Here is a 21,726-nt window from a genome sequence, read left to right as displayed (position 1 = left end):
ATGTCCCCCTGCTTAAGCCAGTAAATATTGAGCATTTTGATGTTCGACAAGAGTATTGGGAGAATGTTATGTGGTCAGATGAATTCAAAGTAGAACTGTTTAGTAGTAACGCAACTTGTCGTGTTTGGAGGAGAGTGAATGCTTAGTTGCATCCAAAGAACACCTACTGTGAAGCACAGGGATGGCCCCTTTGAGGCTGTTTCTCTCAAAGGGACCAGGACAACTGATACGTGTGCACGAAAGAATGAATGGGGCCATGTACCATGAGTAGAGATGAGCGAGCACTAAAATGCTCAAGTGCTCGTTACTCGAGTCAAACTTTTCCCGATGCTTGAGTGCTCGTTTCGAATAACGAACCCCATTGAAGTCAATGGGAGACTCGAGCATTTTTCACATATATTGTTCTTCCCATACTATTGTGAAGAACACCGTTCTGCACTAATGTCTTCTGATAAGTTAGCAGATGTACGGAAACATCTGCAATGTGTTCTTCACTGTGTTCACTGTGTTCTTCACTTAAATGATCCTTAAGGATCCTTAAATTTCACTGTTCTTCACTGTGTTTACTTAAGTGAAAGCTTGTTATCGAGCAGGCGAAATATTCATCCAAGCAGCGAGCCGTTTCGAGTACGCTAATACTCGAACGAGCATCAAGCTCGGACAAGTATACTCGCTCATCTCTAACCATGAGCTTTTGAATGCAAACTTCCTTGCATCAGCAAGGGCATTGAGGATGAAATGTGGCCGTGTCTTTCATCATGACAATGACCCCAAACACCGCTGGGGCAACAATGGAGTGGCATCATAAGAAGCATTTCAGTGGCCTAGCCAGTCTCCAGATCTCAACCCCATAGAAAACCTTTGAAGGGAGTTGAAAGTCCATGTTGCCTAATAACAGCTCTAAAACATCATTGCTCAGGTTCCTTTAGCACTCTGCTGTCAATGGATACAGGACGGAAAGTTGATTTTATTACAAATTACGTAAATAAGGAAGAAAGGCAGGGGAAAAATGACAAAGGGACATATTTATTTAAAAAATATATTACAAAATTTGCTATTTTCATCTGTACTATTGATTTATGCATTTTTTGTATTAAAGTTTTTTTAAAATTTTTTTTTTGCAATAGACATACAGATAACAGAAAATTATTTTGATTGCAGCTGTTACCTTTATCGATTTGTCCACCAGTTGGCACACAATAGTTTGTATGTGAAGTTTACCACCCTGTTGACTAGTTTGAGCTAATTGACATAAAACGTCTGGGGTCCATATTATTTGAACCTTTGAACCTTTCAAAAAAGATTATTTTTCTTAAAAAAAAAATTGATCAGCAGCAAAGCCAAAATAAAATGAGTTATTGACTTCAGCACTGTGCACTTGGTGACAGGTCCCCTTTGAGGTATCAGATGTTGTCCTACTAGTTATGTGTCAACATTTGGACATCTACCTTTAGACCTCCACATATTTTCAGTAGATTCCTGCTTTTACTAGTTTTTATTAGTTTTCTTTATTACTCACTTTTGATTAACAAATCAGGGAAATATTGCCTCTAGACTATGCAGTACATCCCTTCCCAAATGATTTTTTCTTCTAGGTCCCTTCCTGCAATTATTATAGCTTTGCTTTTGTCAAAAGGATAAATAATTGCCTGTGTAAAGATAATATTTTGGAGGTTTATGTGATAAAGCCCAGATGTTAGTTTTCTGATGTACAAGCAAAGTAAAACCTCACATCTGTTTGTGTTGTACTCGCTTACATCAAGAGCAGATGTTTGCGAGGAGAAAGTATTGTAGAAAAGCAAAAAGGTCAAAAGAAGTGAATGAGTGTAGACAAGTGATCATGGTAAAACACCAGTACTGTCTACTGTACAAAGGTGCATGCCTCACTTCTTACTATATGATGGAATATATGATTACTATATGATGGAATATATCCATCAGTGACAAGTTTCATAATAATAAAATTGTTTTATCAATCTTGAACAATCTTAAAGGGGACTTGCCACCAGATTTTACCCAACTAAACTTCCAGCCTTCTTGGGTTGGGTGACATGGATGGCATCCCGAAGACTTCACAGTAGTAAAAAAATTATGATTAAGAATAATTTCTCCATAAACAGGAAAGCCAGGATTTTCATATTAATGTACTATCCTTTGAATATCCAATATCTGATAGTATTCAACAGTGACAAAAAAGTCAGGGGCTCAAGTGCACTTCCTGGCCATATTGGTGGTCATACAGCTTACTATATGGAAGATGATCTACTTTTCTCTACAATAGATATTGGATATTCAATAGTCCATCAATATGGAAATCCTGACTTGCCTGTTTAATGGATTATGCCAATGGACAATACTGTTTGGGTTGTGGTAACTTGTGGTGAAGGCATTAATGACATATGCATGGAAGAGGTAATCAGTATCAGATTGGTGGGGTCCAACACCCAACATCTCTGCATCAGCTGTTCTCAACTAGTGATAAACCGAGAATGGAACAGAAGGACAGCCTCAGTAGCCTCATGTGACAACTACACAGAATAGAACTGTCCGTTTCATTCTTTGTCAGCCTTATGATAGGTCATAGATAATATTTTTAACTTGGAAACCTCCTTTAAAGGGGTTTTCCCGTGAAGCAAGTTAGGCCCTATCCACAGGACAGGTCTAACTTGCTGATCAGGGGGGATCTCAGTATTGGGACAAGAATATGAGAACAGGGGTCCGATGAACCTAGGTCGCACTCCAAGATGACATGAGTAGCCGCACACGCATGCACGTGCTGCCTTGTTCATCCCTATAGAGCTGACGGACATTGACTAGCGGCATACTCGCCAATCTCCGTTGGCCCCATGGAGATGAATGGGGCAGGCAGCCCATGCGCATGCGGCTACTGTGGTCAACCGAGGGTGTGAAGGGGGTACATGGAACCCCATCGGACCCCAGTTCTTGTGATCTGTGGGGGTCCCATCACTGAGAACCCTGTGGATAGGGCCTAACTTGCTTCCTGGGAAAACCCTTTTATTATTTTGACCTTGGAAATTATCTACCATCAAAATTAAGCATGATAAACCAGGGGTACTTACTTATCCAGGTATTGAAACTGTGGTAATCTTCTTGATGTCCATGGCCTCCTTCCTTCCAAAAGGAATTTCTATAATTATGCTAATGAGACTGAAGGGCTATTTGGGATGTTACCAGCGCTCATCCGTGCTGCAGCTTCACTGGCTCCTTGAACACTGTAATAGCCTGTGAAGCTATAGCATGGAAAGACTTTGGTCATACCCCCAGGAGTCCATTTAGACTCATGATTATAATTTTAAAAGTTGATTTTAGAAGGAAGGAATTGAAAACAAGAATAAGAAGATTACCACAGTTACAAGGCCTGGATCTATGAGTAAGTGTCTCTGGTTTATCATTCCTGATTTTGATATTAGATTTCCTTTATGTTTAATGAGAGTTTGGCTGTATTCTGTGATAGCATATGCTTATAAATCAGACTTTCAGAAATATTGAGGTGTAATTTAGAGAAACCGAATACACAAAAGCCATGGCCACATGTAATTAATGAGATGCAAGGCTGACTTTATAGAGTCATGCAGGACCTGGAAACCACATGTCTTATAATGAATGCAGGTCACTGTGACCTGACATAATGTAACCGAACAAATTTCATAAGCAGTCTGAGACGGATAAATTGTAAGGAAATAACTACCTCGGTAATAGGCTTTGCATGTTTGATCATGAGCTGCTGAGTAAACCTAGAGCTGAATAATATCTATATTGATGAATCTCTGTTCATATTAGAATGCATTATTCTCAGCATAATAGCATGGGCTGATTTTATTTAAGAAGTCCCGGAAATTACACTAATCTTCTGATCTGGTCAGGAAGAAATGAGGTCATCTTAATCTATTAGAACATCTGCCAATTCCTCATAAAGTCATAAAAATCAGTTTTAGTGCATGTAATAGGTGAAACGTCTTGACACATCTTAAAAATGTTCCATGGCCTATGCTCTCACATGAATACATATTTATGTGAGTGGAGTTGTGTGGTTAATTTTATTCCTCTGCCCTTTCATAATACACTGGAAGAAGTTCATAAAAGTCCATTAGTAATGCTAATGAATCTACACAAATGTGGCTGCCTGAACAACTCAAATAATGTTTCTGTTCAAAAGGCATCATCGGGTCATGCCTAACACTTGTGCTCCGTTATCTTGTTAGCTTTTTCTCATTCTTTTATGAGGCTTCAGATCTAGAAGATAAGAAACTGGACAACCTCAGTAACCAGGCGTTTAATAAATCAGGGACAATAAAATTAGGATAGAGCTAGGAATCTATATGAAGCAAGAATATATTACTGGCAGAGATGAACCAGATAATTTTAAATACTTAAAGGGTTGCCCGGGATATGAATGTTTTTATGGGCCACAAGAGTTGTAAAAATAACAAAAAAGTTAGACTATCACTCAAAAAGGGCCCAGCTACCAAACATTTCTACCAATTAAATGTGGGGGCATGTAGCCAGAACCGCTCTGCTTATGTGTTGGTGCTTTGTTGGGGTTAAATCATGGTTGATTTCCTGTAATGAACAAAATAATTAAATGGATAATGCTGAATGAAGCAGTCACCAGTGGCTTCCAATATTTACTGAAACCAGGGTGTATTGGTTTGCAGAGAAACCTTTTTAATGTTATCAAATGATGTGAGATTACATAGACTGGAGGGAAAATCAGAGGAGGTTTAGAGATAGGCCTGCCTGAAAAGATGGGTTTTTAGGGCACATTTCAAAATTTGGTATAAAAAGAAGTGCACTCCAGCACTGTACAAAGGGAATCCTCGTCGAATCTTAGGCTAATTGAATTATCCTTTATTCATTAGATGCACAAATTCACATGAGGAGACAATAAGGTTTACGCGTTTCGACGCTTAGCGTCTTAATCATAACCTCTTCTTACGTTACGCCTTATCAGAACCAGGTGAGCTGAGGGAGGAGGAGTCCCACCTCTCCGTCAGTCACATGATTCAGTAAACACACCTACTCTGTCACTTGGACATAGGTAAGTTGCAATAAAGTTACGTGCACAGTTACTACTTCATTGTAGTGGAATATATATTTTTTACATCAAAATTTGGTAGTTAGGTATAAGCCACATAGCTCAAGATAGAGCATTCCAGAAAATAGGTGCAGTTTGGGAGAAGTCTTGGAGCCAGGGGCGTAACTAGGAGAGTCAGGGCCCCATAGAAGACTTTCTCTATGGGGTCCCCACCCACTCCCTAAGAAAATATACATATTTGTATACTCACTCAACGCTGTATATAGCATCTTTATATGCTTACAGTTACCTATGTCTAGGGAATACTTCCGCAGTACCATTTTTCAATTATTTGCACAGCAGGCACACCATGATTTATGCAGATTTGCTTAAATTTGCTTAAGGTTGTTAGAAAACATTTCTTCTTTTCAATATAGAGAAAACCTTTCTTAACCTTTCTTATGTGTTTGAGGTAGCTTGTAAATGTATAAAATTTCCAATACTTTTAATGTTTTCATTGAATGTTTTTTGAAATATTTTATATTGAATGCTATATACCGTATCTAATATTATTGTTTATTTTCTATCTCTGTATAAAGGGAGAACGTTGTTCATTTTCCATCCAGATGTGGCATTACTTCTGCAGTGGCCTCCGTCATGACTTATGGACCATCGTGCCACCAATTCATGGACACAAGATTTTTTCAGAGGTTCTGGAGCAAACATTAGCTTTGCTGACCTTTAGATACTCCCAGGTTCACCCCAACTACAAACGGGCAGCGCAAATACGGTAGGATGAACCATTAACATAATTTCCTTAAAAAAAAAAAAAAAAAAAAACAATAAAAGTTATTTCAATTTAGTACATTTAAAGGGAAAGGTCCACTTATACAAAAAGATTTTTAGCTTTGATTATTCATAAAATATGAACAATTAATCGAATATACGGAATATCTATCTAAAAGGCTTGTTTGTAGTCTGTTACTGTGGTGACTCATGTAAACAATCCCAGCACTTACAGCCTTGTCTATCTAAGCAAATTTTATTCAAGGGATACGATTACCATAAAACCTGCGACTGCTCTCAGGATTCTCCACTATTATATGTCTGTTCTGGGAGTCTCCACTATTATAGGCCTGCTCTAGGGGGTTTCCGCTATTATACATCTACAGTTTTATAGGCCTTTTCCTGGGGTGTCCAGTGTCATAGGCCTTCTTTGGGGATGTCCAGTATTCTATGTCTGCTTCAGGGGTCTCCACTATTAAACCTCTGCTCTGTAGGTATCTGCTATTATATTTCTGCTTTGAGGTCACCACTATTATATATCTGCACTTCTGCTCTGGGAGCAGGGCCGATTCTAGCATATTTGCTGCCTGAGGCGAATATTAAAATGCTGCCCCCCCCCCCCCCCGCCCGCTCCCTGTTAAGTAAATCTTTAAACTTTACCAACAATTAACAACCCTACAGCCAGCTCCCTGACACTGTGTGACTGACTACAGGTTCTGGGGGTCATTAGTGGTATCTAGTACCTCTTCCATCAGTAGAACTTTATTCCGGGCTCTCCAATCCATGACGTACCACTGCTGAGTTCACAGCCAGATGTCTTCAGCTCCGTGCAGCATCTCCACCCGGCGTCCCTAAAAATACCACAGTCACTTACAGTATGAAGTCTCCTGCATAACAACACTGTGCTCCTAAATAATATATAACCCTCACAACACAACTGACTGCACTCTCCCCACATACAAAACATCCCTTCATTATATATATATATATATATATATATATATATATATATATATATATATATATATATATATATGTTCTACTGGAATTATAGCATGCACAGCACCAATCAATATACAGCAGCCCCAATTTATTAATACAGACCCCCCCCCCCAACATTTGGTTTACATGATGCAAAGTAATCTGTATCCTATAACTAATATATCCGACCCTGTTATTATGTTACATGATTTTACATACAGTGCAACCCTGATCAAATATATAGCACCCCCTAATGAATATATATATATATATATATATATATATATAATAAATTTATTTTTATATAGCCCTGCTGCTATATTTAAAGGCCTCGTTATTCACCACCCAATTAAATTATATACAGCTCCCATATACAGATCCCCTACAGCTTAAATAAAATCTTGCCCCACATATACAGTCCCCTCCCAGCTTAGTAATATACTGTATCCCATATACAGCCCCTGCAGCTAAGTAATATACTGTACCCGATATACATCCCCCCAGCTTAGTAATATACTGTATCCCATATACATCCCCCCAGCTTAGTGATATATAATATATACAGCACCCCCCAGTATAAAATGATTATGGCCCCATATAATATATACTGAATCCCCCCCAGTATATAATAATTATAGCCCAAATAATATATATAGCACCCTCCCCCCAGTATAAAATAATTATGGCCCCATATAATATATATAGCATCCCCCCCCCAGTATAAAATAATTATGGCCCCATATAATATATACAGCACCCCCCCTAGTATAAAGTAATTATAGCCCCAAATAATATCTATAGCATAGGTTCTGTAGGTTTGTTCTTATGTTCAATCAACATTTATTGATGAATAACGAGTGCAAACAGAATTTTCAAGGCAAGAAGGGTGGTCTCGCAGGACCCCTGCAGTAAGATACATATCACATCATGTCACAGAATGGCAAGGCAGCAGGCTATGAAATTATATTGAGGTGGAGATCGTAAGATACCGGCTGTGGGGGTCTGCCCGTCCCTTCCAGTGATAAGACGAGACAAAGATACGAACAGGGGGTAGACAGTACAAAACATAGACGAGAAGGGAATAACTGGGTGGGGAAAGGGGGAGGGGTCTGGGGGTAGGGATGGCTTCCGTGTCATGTTTTGGCAGTGCACTACAGGCGTGTTGCTTAATTGCAATGCAAGAGTTCTGAAAGGATACAGATTCGAGAAGAGACCGAATTATTTTAGGCAAAAAGATCCTGAAAGGCCGGGGTTAGCTGGTAGTCCCCCCAAGGGGTCCACCCAGTGGCTGTCTTACTCGGATCAGGCGTGTCCTCGGCCACCAACTCCTCCATCCTGCGTATGTAGCGAAGCTCCTGTATCCACTCCACAACCGTGGGTGGATGAGGGCTCTTCCAGTGTCGAGGGATCACGGTCCTTGCCGCTGTGAGAAAGTGGCGAAGGAGTCCTTTTTTGATGGAGGAGATGGTGCCCGGCAGCACGGAAAGGAGGGCAACCTGTGGGCTGAATTGTATCGTCTTACCAGACACTCTGCTATAGGTGTCAAACACCATCCGCCAGAAGTCCTGTATGATCGAGCAGCTCCACCAAATGTGAAGAATGGATCCGACCTCCGCACCGCACCTCCAGCAGAGCTCCGAGACTCCAGGATAGATCCTATGGAGCGTGAGGGGGCACCTGTACCAGCGTGATAAAATCTTATAGTTCTTCTCCTGAGCGCTGCAGGGCAGAGGGAGCTTATGGGAGAACAAAAAGGCTTTGTCCCAGTCTGCCTCCGTGAGTGTGGTTGATAGGTCTGTCTCCCACGCTGACACAAACCCTGGGTTCCCCTGGGAGGACTCAGCGAGCAGTATAGCATACAGCTGAGACAAGACGTGGGCTGGGGGTGATGCAGGTCTAAGTAACGCCTCAAACCCGGTTAGGGATGCCCCAAAACTAGAGTCGATGTCCGAGCTTACATACGAGGTTAACTGTTGGTACTCCAGCCAAGACAATGGAACGTCTGGATTGGAGGCTCTCAAAGAGTCCCAGGAGGGCATGGTGCCTCCAGACACTACCTGGCCCATACGAATATCTGCTCCCACCTCCCAACACAGGAATCTCCCTCTCCCCATCCCTGGGGGGAATGCTGGATTGTTAAATAGGGGAGTGAGGGGGCCCTGTAGTCTAATTATGTGTAGGTTTGTTCTTAAGTTGAACTTGTATGTAAGTCGGTACTGTATATTTTATTGTAACTCCAGACAGATTTTTTTTGGTCTCTGTGACAATTGTATTTTAAAAATGTTGGATTGTCATAAGAACCAGGATTAACAATAAAGCTTCATTACACATTTGATAATTGTTACATCTGTTTATTGTAGCCTAAGGCAAAAGTACAGTAAATTAGCAACATCCAGTGGTCCGTTTGTAACTAGGGGTCGTCTGTAGGTCGGGTGTTCTTTAGTACTGTGGTTTTTGGCTCATCCCCTTGGACTGATAAAGTTTGTGCACTCCTATCCTATATGTAATAAATAATCCACTGCTTATAACACGAGATGACAATGTATCTTTAATGCACACTATCTGTAGAAGTATTTTACACTTATTAATAAGCATTTAGCTGGTGTATTATACATGTTATACCGAAGCTGAGCAATTCTTCAGCAGATTTTTACCATTCAAAAATGTCAAAATGGTTTACATAGAATTAGACTTGAGATTAATGTAAATTGGATTTCTGGGGACAGCAAAAAGGATTAAATATGCAACTTTAATACGATGACATATGTGTAGTACACTAAATATTCTGTATAATCTGGCAAATAATTGTTGACACTATAAAGCATTTAATAGGGTGTTATAGCATGCAGAACATTTGTAGTGTACTTTTACTTCTCTTCAATGTTGCTGATTTATTCACATGTCAAAAATGAAGGTGAATATATTCATGTATAGGCATTCTCTTAATGTGCATACATGAACCTAGATTAATATCTGGGGAGTTTCCAAGCCATGGACTCAAAATCTCTATGTTTTGTTCCCTGAGCCATTTAGTTATCACTTTTGCTTTATGGCAAGGTGCTCCATCATGCTGGAAAAGGCATTGTTGATCACCAAACTGTTATTGGACGGTTGGGAGAAGTTGCTCTTGGAGGACATTCTGGTACCATTCTTTATTCATGGATGTGTTTTTAGGCAAGACTGTGAGAGCCGATTCCCTTGGCTGAGAAGCCGCCCCACACATGAATGGTTGCAGGATGCTTTACAGTTGGCATGAGACAAGACTGGTGGTATCACTCACCTTGTCTTCTCCGAACAAGCTTTTCCAGATGTTCCAAACAATCGGAAAGGGGATTCATCAGAGAAAATGACTTTACCCCAGTCCTCAGCAGTCCACTCCCTGTACCTTTTGCAGAATATCAGTCTGTTCCTGATGTTTTTTCTGGGGAGAAGTGGCTTCTTTGCTGCCCTCCTTGACACCAGGCCTTGCTCCAAGAGTCTCGGCCTCACAGTGCGTGCAGATGCACTCACACCTGCCTGCTGCCATTCCTGAGCAAGCTCTGCACTGCTGGTAGCCCCATCCCCAAGCTGAAACACTTTTAAGAGACAGTCCTGGTGCTTGCTGGTCCTTCTTGGGCGCCCTGGAGCCTTTTTGGCAACAATGGGACCTCTCTCCTTGAATTCCTTGATGACACAATAGATTGTTGACTGAGGTGCAATCTTTCTAGCTGCGATACTCTTCCCTGTTAGGCCAGTTTTGTACAGTGCAATGATGACTGCACGTGTTTCTTTAGAGATAACCATTGTTAACAGAAGAGAAACAATGATGCCAAGCACCAGCCTCCTTTTAAAGTGTCCATTGGTGTGATTCTTACTTATTCATGACAGATTGATCTCCAGCCCTGTCCTCATCAACACCCACACCTGTGTTACTGGAGCATTCACTGAAACAATGTTAGCTGCTCCTTTTAAGTCAGGCCTGCAATGAAGTTGAAATGTGTTTTGGGGGAAAAAGTTCATTTTCTAGGCAAATATTGACTTTGCAATTAATTGCTGTTAATCTGATCACTCTTTATAACATTCTGTAGTAAACACAAATTACCATTATAAAACCTGATGCAGTAGACTTTGTAAAAATTAACATTTATATAATTTTTTGGCCATGACTGTAGTGTGTGGAATTGCAGGCCATGTGTGCACACGGCCTCTCCTTTCAGTGACCATATGAGTGCTGGAGGCAGCCGAGTGCTGTGATCACCCTGAAACCTCTGGATTGTGGGATGCTTGTTCTCATGATTGGTGGAGGTCCCAGCAGTCATACCCTCACCGATTGGGTAATTATTCCGTATCCCGCAGACAGGATGTACATTCTAAATTTGCCAGAAAGAGATGATTTGGCTTACAAAAGAATGTCTTGTAGAAATGCTGTGTAACGTGTGCAGCAGAGAAGAGGGACACAAGAAGTAATAACATTCAGTTTTCATTACTTTCACTAATATTGAGTAGAAATCTTTACAATTTCACTGGATAAATCTGGCGGTGGTGATGGTTTGCCCGTTACATCATTTAATTAAAAAAAAAAAAAAAAAAAAAAAAAAACATCTTTATGTTGAGGACCCTCTGATTTTAGAGGAATCAAAGGTCCTTCCACAGCGCAGACAGTAATGGATTCTGTCTAAACACATCCAAACACATTGCGCCGCTGCTGTAGGCGGAATAATGTTGATGTCTGCATTTTGTATATTTTCTGTTTTTATGTTGAATATGTAAAATAGAATGGAGTTGTCATGCTTCATCATTTAGTAATGCTGTGTTTATATTTCCTGCAGAGAAGTGAATAAAACGTTCTTCATAAATCAAGCATTGATGTGTTACAAATTCTTGCTGACATTTTGATGTACAGTACATAATAATGTATTGGGATTGCTGTGCAGCTTATTTATACATACACTAGACACACCACACTCCATGATCAGCCACTTGTAATTATTCATTGATTTGCATTCTATATCCTTCTACTGCTTTTTTTTTAATGTAACGGTGCAGTTTCTGATGAGTTAATCTAACAGTAATGGGCAGCAAGAGGCGAGCTGGACCTTTTGTTTAGTGCTTCCTTCTTTAAAATAACCACTAAAGTTTTGAGAAAATTTGAGGAAATGTATCTCCGACTTTCTATAGTGCTCCTTAAAACATAATAACAAAACACATAAACAGCATTTAGTGATATGCTTTAAAGCAGCTCTATGGACTTATACAGCAGTAACCTAGAGCCAACTAATTGAGCTCTGTGTACAGTCACTCATAGTGAGAGGGGTATAAAGAAACTGCAACATCATCATTACCTCCCTACTTTTAGGCTAGAGAAAGAGGGACACAAAGCTCCTCCCTTTTTTTAGAAACCACACTCCGTTGGCCCGCCCCTCCTCTCACCCCCATACATAGTGTAATATCGACATTATAATAATAATAATCATTATTTTTATACAGCAGCATCAAATTTTGCAGCACTTTACAGACCTTAATGATCCCCGCATAGTATAATGCACCCATCCTGTGGCCAACACTCCCATGGACCCATATAATACCCCCTAATGCAACTCAGCAACATATACTACCTCTTTAATTTTATCCTCTCTCCTTATCATCTTGCACATATTGTGGCTTCCTGTCCTCCATCCTCCCTCATATTTAGGTCTCCTGTCCTCCATCTTTCCTCATATTGAGGCCTCCTGTTCTGCATCCTTCCTCATATTGTGGTCTCCTGTCCTCCATCTTCCCTCCTTTTGTGGCCTCCAGTCTCCTTTGATCCCTCTCATATTTTGGCCCTGTGTCCTCCATGATTCCTCTCATGTTGTTGCCTTCTGTCTTCCATCTTCCCTTATTTTGTGGCCGCCTGTCCTCAATGATCTCTCTCATATATTGGCCTCCTGTCCTCCTCCATCCCTCTTATATAGTGGCCTCCTGTCCTCCAATCGTCTCATATATTGGCCTCCTGTCCTCCTCCATCCCTCTTATATAGTGGCCTCCTGTCCTCCAATCGTCTCATATATTGGCCTCCTGTCCTCCTCCATCCCTCTTATATAGTGGCCTCCTGTCCTCCTATCGTCTCATATATTGGCCTCCTGTCCTCCTCCATCCCTCTTATATAGTGGCCTCCTGTCCTCCATCCCTCTCATATAGTGGCCTCCTGTCATCCATCCCTCTCATATAGTGGCCTCCTGTCTTCCATCCCTCTCAAATAGTGACCTCCTGTCTTCCATCTCTCACATATAGTGACCTCCTGTCTTCCATCCCTCTCATATAGTGGCCTCCTGTCATCCATCCCTCTCATATAGTGGCCTCCTGTCTTCCATCTCTCTCATATAGTGACCTCCTGTCTTCCATCTCTCTCATATAGTGACCTCCTGTCTTCCATCCCTCTCATATAGTGACCTCCTGTCTTCCATCTCTCTCATATAGTGGCCTCCTGTCTTCCATCCCTCTCATATAGTGGCCTCCTGTCTTCCATCTCTCTCATATAGTGGCCTCCTGTCCTCCATCTCTCTCATATAGTGGCCTCCTGTCTTCCATCCCTCTCATATAGTGACCTCCTGTCTTCCATCTCTCTCATATAGTGGCCTCCTGTCTTCCATCCCTCTCGTATAGTGACCTCCTGTCTTCCATCCCTCTCATATAGTGGCCTCCTGTCTTCCATCTCTCTCATATAGTGGCCTCCTGTCTTCCATCCCTCTCATATAGTGGCCTCCTGTCTTCCATCCCTCTCGTATAGTGACCTCCTGTCTTCCATCCCTCTTATATAGTGGCCTCCTGTCTTCCATCTCTCTCATATAGTGGCCTCCTGTCTTCCATCCCTCTCATATAGTGGCCTCCTGTCTTCCATCCCTCTCGTATAGTGACCTCCTGTCTTCCATCCCTCTCATATAGTGGCCTCCTGTCTTCCATCTCTCTCATATAGTGGCCTCCTGTCTTCCATCCCTCTCATATAGTGGCCTCCTGTCTTCCATCCCTCTCATATAGTGGCCTCCTGTCTTCCATCCCTCTCATATAGTGACCTCCTGTCTTCCATCCCTCTCGTATAGTGACCTCCTGTCTTCCATCCCTCTCGTATAGTGACCTCCTGTCTTCCATCCCTCTCATATAGTGGCCTCCTGTCTTCCATCTCTCTCATATAGTGGCCTCCTGTCTTCCATCTCTCTCATATAGTGGCCTCCTGTCTTCCATCCCTCTCATATAGTGGCCTCCTGTCTTCCATCCCTCTCATATAGTGGCCTCCTGTCTTCCATCCCTCTCGTATAGTGACCTCCTGTCTTCCATCCCTCTCATATAGTGACCTCCTGTCTTCCATCTCTCTCATATAGTGGCCTCCTGTCTTCCATCCCTCTCATATAGTGGCCTCCTGTCTTCCATCCCTCTCGTATAGTCACCTCCTGTCTTCCATTCCTCTCGTATAGTGGCCTCCTGTCTTCCATCCCTCTTAAATAGTGGCCCCTTCCCCTCATATTGTAGGTGTTTAACAAAAAATAACATTTCTCCTTACCTGTAATTTTATAATTTATTGGAAAGCCGCCTATAGGTTGTGTCACGTCAGGAGCCAGTGCACAAGCAGCATGGACATGCAAGGAGGTGGATCTTCAGGGCTACTCGGGGCCTGCAAGTAGGTGAATCTTCAGGGCTTCTTGGGGCCCCTTCTCGGGGCCTCCTTAGCCCTAGGAGCTCACAGGGAATACTCCACGCCCCAAGTAGCCTGCAGGTAACTTGCATGTAAATATAATAAAGTTTATAAACTTATAGGCAGCTTTCCAATAAATTATCAAACATGTTCAGGGATAAGGAAAACATTGGAAATCTATCTCTGGATCTACTAAGAAAAGTAAATTCCAAACAGTAGATTTCCTTTAAAGGTACTATGACATCCGCTTTTACACCTCTAAGGTACCAGCACCATCTATTGCAGTGATTTTCAACCTTTTTTGAGTCGCAGCACACTTTTTATACTTAGAAAATCCTGGGGCACACCACCAACCAAAATAGCACAAAATGACACTAAAACAGTCATAAAAGGCCTCCCTTTACTAATAAAAAAACCCCTAGCGGCCTCCCTTTACTAATAAAAAAACCCTAGCGGCCTCCCTTTACTAATAAAAACCTCTAGCGGCCTCCCTTTACTAATTAAAAGACCCTAGCGGCCTCCCTTTACTAATTTAAAGACCCTAGCGGCCTCCTTTTACTAATCAAGAGCCCCCAGCGGCCTTCCTTTACTAATTAAGAGCCCCTAGCGGCCTCCCTTTACTAATTAAGAGCCCCTAGCGGCCCCCCTTTACTAATTAAGAGCCCCTAGCGCCCCCCCTTTACTAATTAAGAGCCCCTAGCGGCCTCCCTTTACTAATTAAGAGCCCCTAGAGGCCCCCCTTTACTAATTAAGAGCCCCTAGAACAGTTGTGGCGAACCTATGGCACGCGTGCCAGACAGGGCACGCAGAGCCCTCTTTGCTGGCACGCATGCCATCATCCTCCACCGTGTGCAGAGGCCCGCAGGTCCACAGTTTAGAAGAACAGCACCTGCCCCTTGCGCTCAGATACAGAGCAGGCAGGTCACACTGCACGGGTAGATGCAGTTCTTCTAAACTGAGGACCTGCGGGCCCCTCAGATGCAGCCAACAGCCGGGTGCAGGATGTCTGTGCTCCTGTCAGAGGAGCGCTGCTCTATAAGAAGATCCCAGTGCAGCGCTGGGAGCAGGAAGCAGCATGGAGAGCTTGTACCTCCCCCTCCTACTAGGAGACGTAAAGTGGAGCCGGGACAGAGTGAGAGGGGGAGGGGGAGGCTGTGACCCGGAACATCCAGAGGCTGCTGTGTGCCTTCCTCATAGATAACTGTAAGTTGTACAGTGTCTACAATGTGTTTATACAGTCCACATACATATATACCTGTGCTATGCATATATGTGTGTGTATATGTGACATTTACACACATATGCATAACACAGATATATAATATGTCTTTGTTATGCACTTGTGTGTGTTTATGTCTGTGTTATCTGTATATAAGTATATGTGTGTGTCTGTATCTGTGCTGTGCATATTTGTGTGTATATGTGTATATATATGTCTGTGTATGCATACTGTATATATGTGTGCACTGTATATGTCTGTGTTGTGCATACTGTATATATGTGTGCACTGTATATGTCTGTGTTGTGCATACTGTATATATGTGTGCACTGTATATGTCTGTGTTGTGCATACTGTATATATATGTGTCCTGTATATGTCTGTGTTATGCATACTGTATATATGTGTGTACTGTATGTCTGTGTTGTGCATACTGTATATATGTGTGTACTGTATATGTCTGTGTTGTGCATACTGTATATATGTGTGTACTGTATGTCTGTGTTGTGCATACTGTATATATGTGTGTACTGTATATGTCTGTGTTGTGCATACTGTATATATGTGTGTACTGTATATGTCTGTGTTGTGCATACTGTATATATGTGTGTACTGTATGTCTGTGTTATGCATACTGTATATATGTGTGTACTGTATATGTCTGTGTTATGCATACTGTATATATGTGTGCACTGTATATGTCTGTGTTATGCATATTGTATATATGTCTGCACTGTATATGTCTGTGTTATGCATACTGTATATATGTGTGCACTGTATATGTCTGTGTTATGCATATTGTATATATGTGTGCACTGTATATGTATGTGTTATGCATACTGTATATATGTGTGTACTGTATGTCTGTGTTATGCATACTGTATATATGTGTGTACTGTATGTCTGTGTTATGCATACTGTATATATGTGTGCACTGTATATGTCTGTGTTATGCATACTGTATTTAAGTGTGCACTGTATATGTCTGTGTTATGCATATTGTATATATGTCTGCACTGTATATGTCTGTGTTATGCATACTGTATATATGTGTGTACTGTATGTCTGTGTTATGCATACTGTATATATGTGTGTACTGTATATGTCTGTGTTATGCATATTGTATATATGTCTGCACTGTATATGTCTGTGTTATGCATATTGTATATATGTGTGTACTGTATATGTCTGTGTTATGCATACTGTATATATGTGTGAACTGTATGTCTGTTATGCATACTGTATATATTTGTGTACTGTATGTCTGTGTATGCATACTGTATATATGTGTGTACTGTATATGTCTGTGTATGCATACTGTATATATGTGTGTACTGTATATGTCTGTGTTGTGCATACTGTATATATGTGTGTACTGTATATGTCTGTGTTATGCTACTGTATATATGTGTGTACTGTATGTCTGTGTATGCATACTGTATATATGTGTGTACTGTATATGTCTGTGTATGCATACTGTATATATGTGTGTACTGTATATGTCTGTGTTGTGCATACTGTATATATGTGTGCACTGTATATGTCTGTGTTATGCATATTGTATATATGTGTGCACTGTATATGTATGTGTTATGCATACTGTATATATGTGTGTACTGTATGTCTGTGTTATGCATACTGTATATATGTGTGTACTGTATGTCTGTGTTATGCATACTGTATATATGTGTGCACTGTATATGTCTGTGTTATGCATATTGTATATATGTCTGCACTGTATATGTCTGTGTTATGCATACTGTATATATGTGTGTACTGTATGTCTGTGTTATGCATACTGTATATATGTGTGTACTGTATATGTCTGTGTTATGCATATTGTATATATGTCTGCACTGTATATGTCTGTGTTATGCATATTGTATATATGTGTGTACTGTATATGTCTGTGTTATGCATACTGTATATATGTGTGAACTGTATGTCTGTTATGCATACTGTATATATTTGTGTACTGTATGTCTGTGTATGCATACTGTATATATGTGTGTACTGTATATGTCTGTGTATGCATACTGTATATATGTGTGTACTGTATATGTCTGTGTTGTGCATACTGTATATATGTGTGTACTGTATATGTCTGTGTTATGCTACTGTATATATGTGTGTACTGTATGTCTGTGTATGCATACTGTATATATGTGTGTACTGTATATGTCTGTGTATGCATACTGTATATATGTGTGTACTGTATATGTCTGTGTTGTGCATACTGTATATATGTGTGTACTGTATGTCTGTGTTATGCATACTGTATATATGTGTGTACTGTATGTCTGTGTTATGCATATTGTATATATGTCTGCACTGTATATGTCTGTGTTATGCATACTGTATATATGTGTGCACTATATATGTCTGTGTTTGCATACTAATAGTGGTGGTAAACATGTGGCAGTATTATTTGGCCCTTACGTAGGTTATATTGCTCTAAATTACCATGTTGGCACTTTGTGGTAGATAAGTGGGTTTTGGCTTGCAGTTTGGGCACTCGATCGCTAAAAGGTTCGCCATCACTGCCCTAGAGGCCCCCCTTTACTAATTAAGAGCCCCTAGAGGCCCCCCTTTACTAATTAAAAGGCCCTAGAGACCCCCCTTTACTAATTAAAAGGCCCTAGAGGCCCCCCTTTACTAATTAAAAGGCCCTAGAGGCCCCCCTTTACTAATTAAAAGGCCCTAGAGGCCCCCCTTTACTAATTAAAAGGCCCTAGAGGCCCCCCTTTACTAATTAAAAGGCCCTAGAGGCCCCCCTTTACTAATTAAAAGGACCTAGAGGCCCCCCTTTACTAATTAAAAGGCCCTAAAGGCCTCCCTTAACAAATAAAAAGCCCCAGCCTACCTTTACTAATAAAAAAAGACCCTAGCTGCCTTCCTTATACAAATAATAACCCTATATACTTACCCTTGATGTCTTCTTCCGCGTACCTTCACTCCTAATGGCGATCCGCTCACCTTCTGTAGCTCCTGCACCGCGCGCCTCTGGTCACGTGACTTACGCGGCCTGACGTCAGGTCGCGTCAGTCACGTGACATGGGCCGCGCGGTGCAGGAGCTACAGAAGATGGGCGGATCGCCGACGCAGGGCTTGTAGGTAAGTATGAGGGCCGAAACACGGGGGCACGGCGGCAGCGCTACACAGGGGCACCATAGTTCGGGGAACTTTCCCCGCGGCACACTCAACCATGTGTTGCGGCACACTAGTGTGCCGCGGCACACAGGTTGAAAATCACTGATCTATTGTATACAAAAAGAGTTACCTTTTGCCTTCGATCAGTCACTTTTAGAGGCTGGAGGTCTTAGCGTCACTTCAGATGTCCCTATCTACAGAACCGGAGATACCGACAGGTAAAGACATAGTTGGGAATTTAAACTGCAGAGAATAATCCAATTCATACCTTTTTCTTTGACTGCTGTTCTATCTGGTTCTGTACCTCACTATACAAAGATGAGATTCTTATCTTTAAAATTATACCAAAGCAAGGTTATAGGTACTATAGAGCTCAAAATATTGGCATCTTGAGCGGATATCCCTTTTCAAACTCGAAAAGTGACTTGTCTCATTTGTACATGACTATGGGAGAGAGTTTTTAATAGACAAATGGCCCCCCTTACCCCCTCAGAAAATATACATATTTGTATACTCACACATTTATACTCTTATGAGCACACATTTTTGCACTGATATATACATTTATATACTTTTACTGTCCCTGTAGCTGCTGACCACATTGAGGAAGTACATGGCAGGAATTAGGCTTGTCGTACTGCTGTTCTCTCCCTCAACATTTCTTATTTTAGCTGTTGATTCATGCTGTGTATTGTGGAAGATGTGCCCTGTTATATACATATAATCCTGTACAATGTGCAGCATAATGGGGGTCATTTACTAAGGGCCCGATTCGCGTTTTCCCGACGTGTTACCCGAATATTTCCGATTTGCGCCGATTTCCCCTGAATTGCTCCGGGAATTTGGCGCATGCGATCGGATTGTGGTGCATCGACGCTGGCATGCACGCGACGGAAATCGGGGGCCGTGGCTGAGCGAAAACCTGACGGATTCGGAAAAACCGCCGCATTTAAAACAAAAATGTGTCGCGGAGCTTGCACTTACCTTCACTCAGCCCGGCTCGGTGTATTCCAGTGCGTTTCAGGGAACTTCAGCGCAGCAGCGCCACCTGGTGGACGTTGGAGGAACTACCTTAATAAATCCCGGCCGGACCCGAATCCAGCGCAGAGAACACGCTGCTGGATCGCGAATGGACCGGGTAAGTAAATCTGCCCCAATATGTATATAATGGTGCACCTCCTCCATTCTTTAGAGTGTCAGGTTGGATGCCGGGGCCTCATGACACTGTGGGCCCCATAGCAGATGCTATGGCTGCTACCACTGTAGTTACACTGGACTGTTTGTACTCTGTAATGTAGTATTTTATTTGTACATTTCCCCTATGATTTGTAAAGCGCTATATAAATAAAGAATATTATTATATTCTGCAAAGAGAGCCAACTCACCTAGGTGTTGCAGATGAAGGTGTTGAAGAAGGTAGATCATTTAGTAGTTTAGGGGAACTGATAAAGCATAGCCGTATCTTATTTGCTGTCACTATAGATTGTCTACATTGATAAGTTATTTTATATTGTATTACTATTTGTTGTACCGTATTTTGTTGTGTCAATTTTAACTTTATTTCATAATCCTTTTCTCAGGATAGAGGATAAAAATCATAATTGGATGTCTGACTGTATGGACCCCAGCAACCACAAGAATGGGAGTCCCGCTGCCCATTATTTTTTGGGCTGCCATGCAATCAGCTGTTTGATTCTATGAGAAATAACCAAGCAGTACTCAGTGTTCTCCAGCAATCTCATTTATCCTTAAGATTGTCAGATATTTCCCTGTGCTGTGTTAGGATATTTCTAGCACTCCCATGGTCATTAAATGTAGCAGAATGCTTGCTCCACCATCAGCCAATCACTCAATTAGGGAAAACAGAACCCTTTTATTGTTTGGAGATAGGGGATTATAATAAAACTTGGGACACCACTGTTATATGAAAACATGGTTGCCTTTTTCCAGAAACAGCGCCACACCAGTCCACAGGTTGTTTGTGGTATTGCATATGAATGGATTAGGGGGTATTTGGATAGTTTTAATGTACAATTTTAAAAACAAGAATATTAATAATAGTGTTTCGTATTAAACCATAAAATATAAAAAGGTGATAAGAATTATTAGTTGTAAAGTAAGTTTATGTTTTATTCTTATTACAGAACTGATGTCCTAGCTATCCTGTGTTGTGTAGAAAACTTTCTGTGGTCAGTATGTACCAGTGTTCAAGAACTTTTAACAATAACACATAATCCTAACAACCCAATCTTCAAGATACACAATCTCTGTAACAGCCTACTCACAACAATGATCGTCCTGTCAGCACCTCTGGAATATCTGACACAGTAAGTATACATATAGTTATCCACCGTCTCATGGCCACCTTCTTCTCTCAAATGTGCTGCTTAAAGGGAATGTATTGCCAATATTTCTTAGAACCAGATATGGAAACGTATCCATTATATGTCATCTGTTTATAGTTCAAGATTGATTTTTTTTTTTTGTCTCCTTGATAATGGGGGCTGCCATCTTTCCGGAGCACCTCCTCTGCTCTGTTGACAGCAATCCGTGATCTGCTTTACAGCACCTACATGACCAGGACGGAGGCCATGGATTACAAAGATGAGAAGGTTACTACAGTCACGGTGTTTGGATCTATGACAAGTGCCCCTGATTTATCATGCTGAATTTTGATTGTAAATTTCCTTTAATGCCTTGTCGCCGATGCCCTTTTTTTTGCGGTTCAGTTTTTCGCTCCCCTACTTCCAAAAGTCATATTTTCTTATTTTTTATAGAGCCGTATGAGGGCTTTTTACAGGGTAAATAATTGTGCATCCTAGTGTCAGTATTTGATATGTGGTAAAATCACTGTGTGCTCCAAATATCACCATCCTTTTATTCTTTTATTCAGTGCTATGACAAATA

At 41.2% G+C, this 21,726-nt stretch overlaps 1 protein-coding gene and 1 long non-coding RNA gene across 7 annotated transcripts in view; one reads left to right on the top strand and one right to left on the bottom strand.

Moving 5' to 3' along the window:
* KIAA0825 (KIAA0825 ortholog) overlaps positions 1-21,726 on the top strand; it is a 264,884-nt gene that overhangs the window by 58,042 nt on the left and 185,116 nt on the right. For all 6 annotated transcript variants that reach the window (XM_072139641.1, XM_072139636.1, XM_072139647.1 and 3 more), the window contains exons 10-11: positions 5,635-5,825; positions 20,964-21,146. In XM_072139641.1, coding sequence (XP_071995742.1) covers positions 5,635-5,825; positions 20,964-21,146 — 374 coding nt within the window. The remainder of the gene's footprint in view (positions 1-5,634; positions 5,826-20,963; positions 21,147-21,726) is intronic.
* Positions 5,756-21,175, bottom strand: LOC140120695 (uncharacterized). Its single transcript, XR_011853953.1, has 3 exons — positions 21,157-21,175; positions 18,950-19,013; positions 5,756-5,851 (listed from the first exon to the last, which is right to left on the bottom strand). It is a non-coding gene; the product is annotated as an uncharacterized lncRNA (long non-coding RNA).

The sequence above is a fragment of the Engystomops pustulosus genome, chromosome 1 (genome assembly GCF_040894005.1).
Source record: "Engystomops pustulosus chromosome 1, aEngPut4.maternal, whole genome shotgun sequence".
NCBI lineage: Eukaryota > Metazoa > Chordata > Amphibia > Anura > Leptodactylidae > Engystomops > Engystomops pustulosus.
Note: the sequence above shows the minus strand (reverse complement) of the source record. Positions and strands in the feature narration are given on the sequence as shown.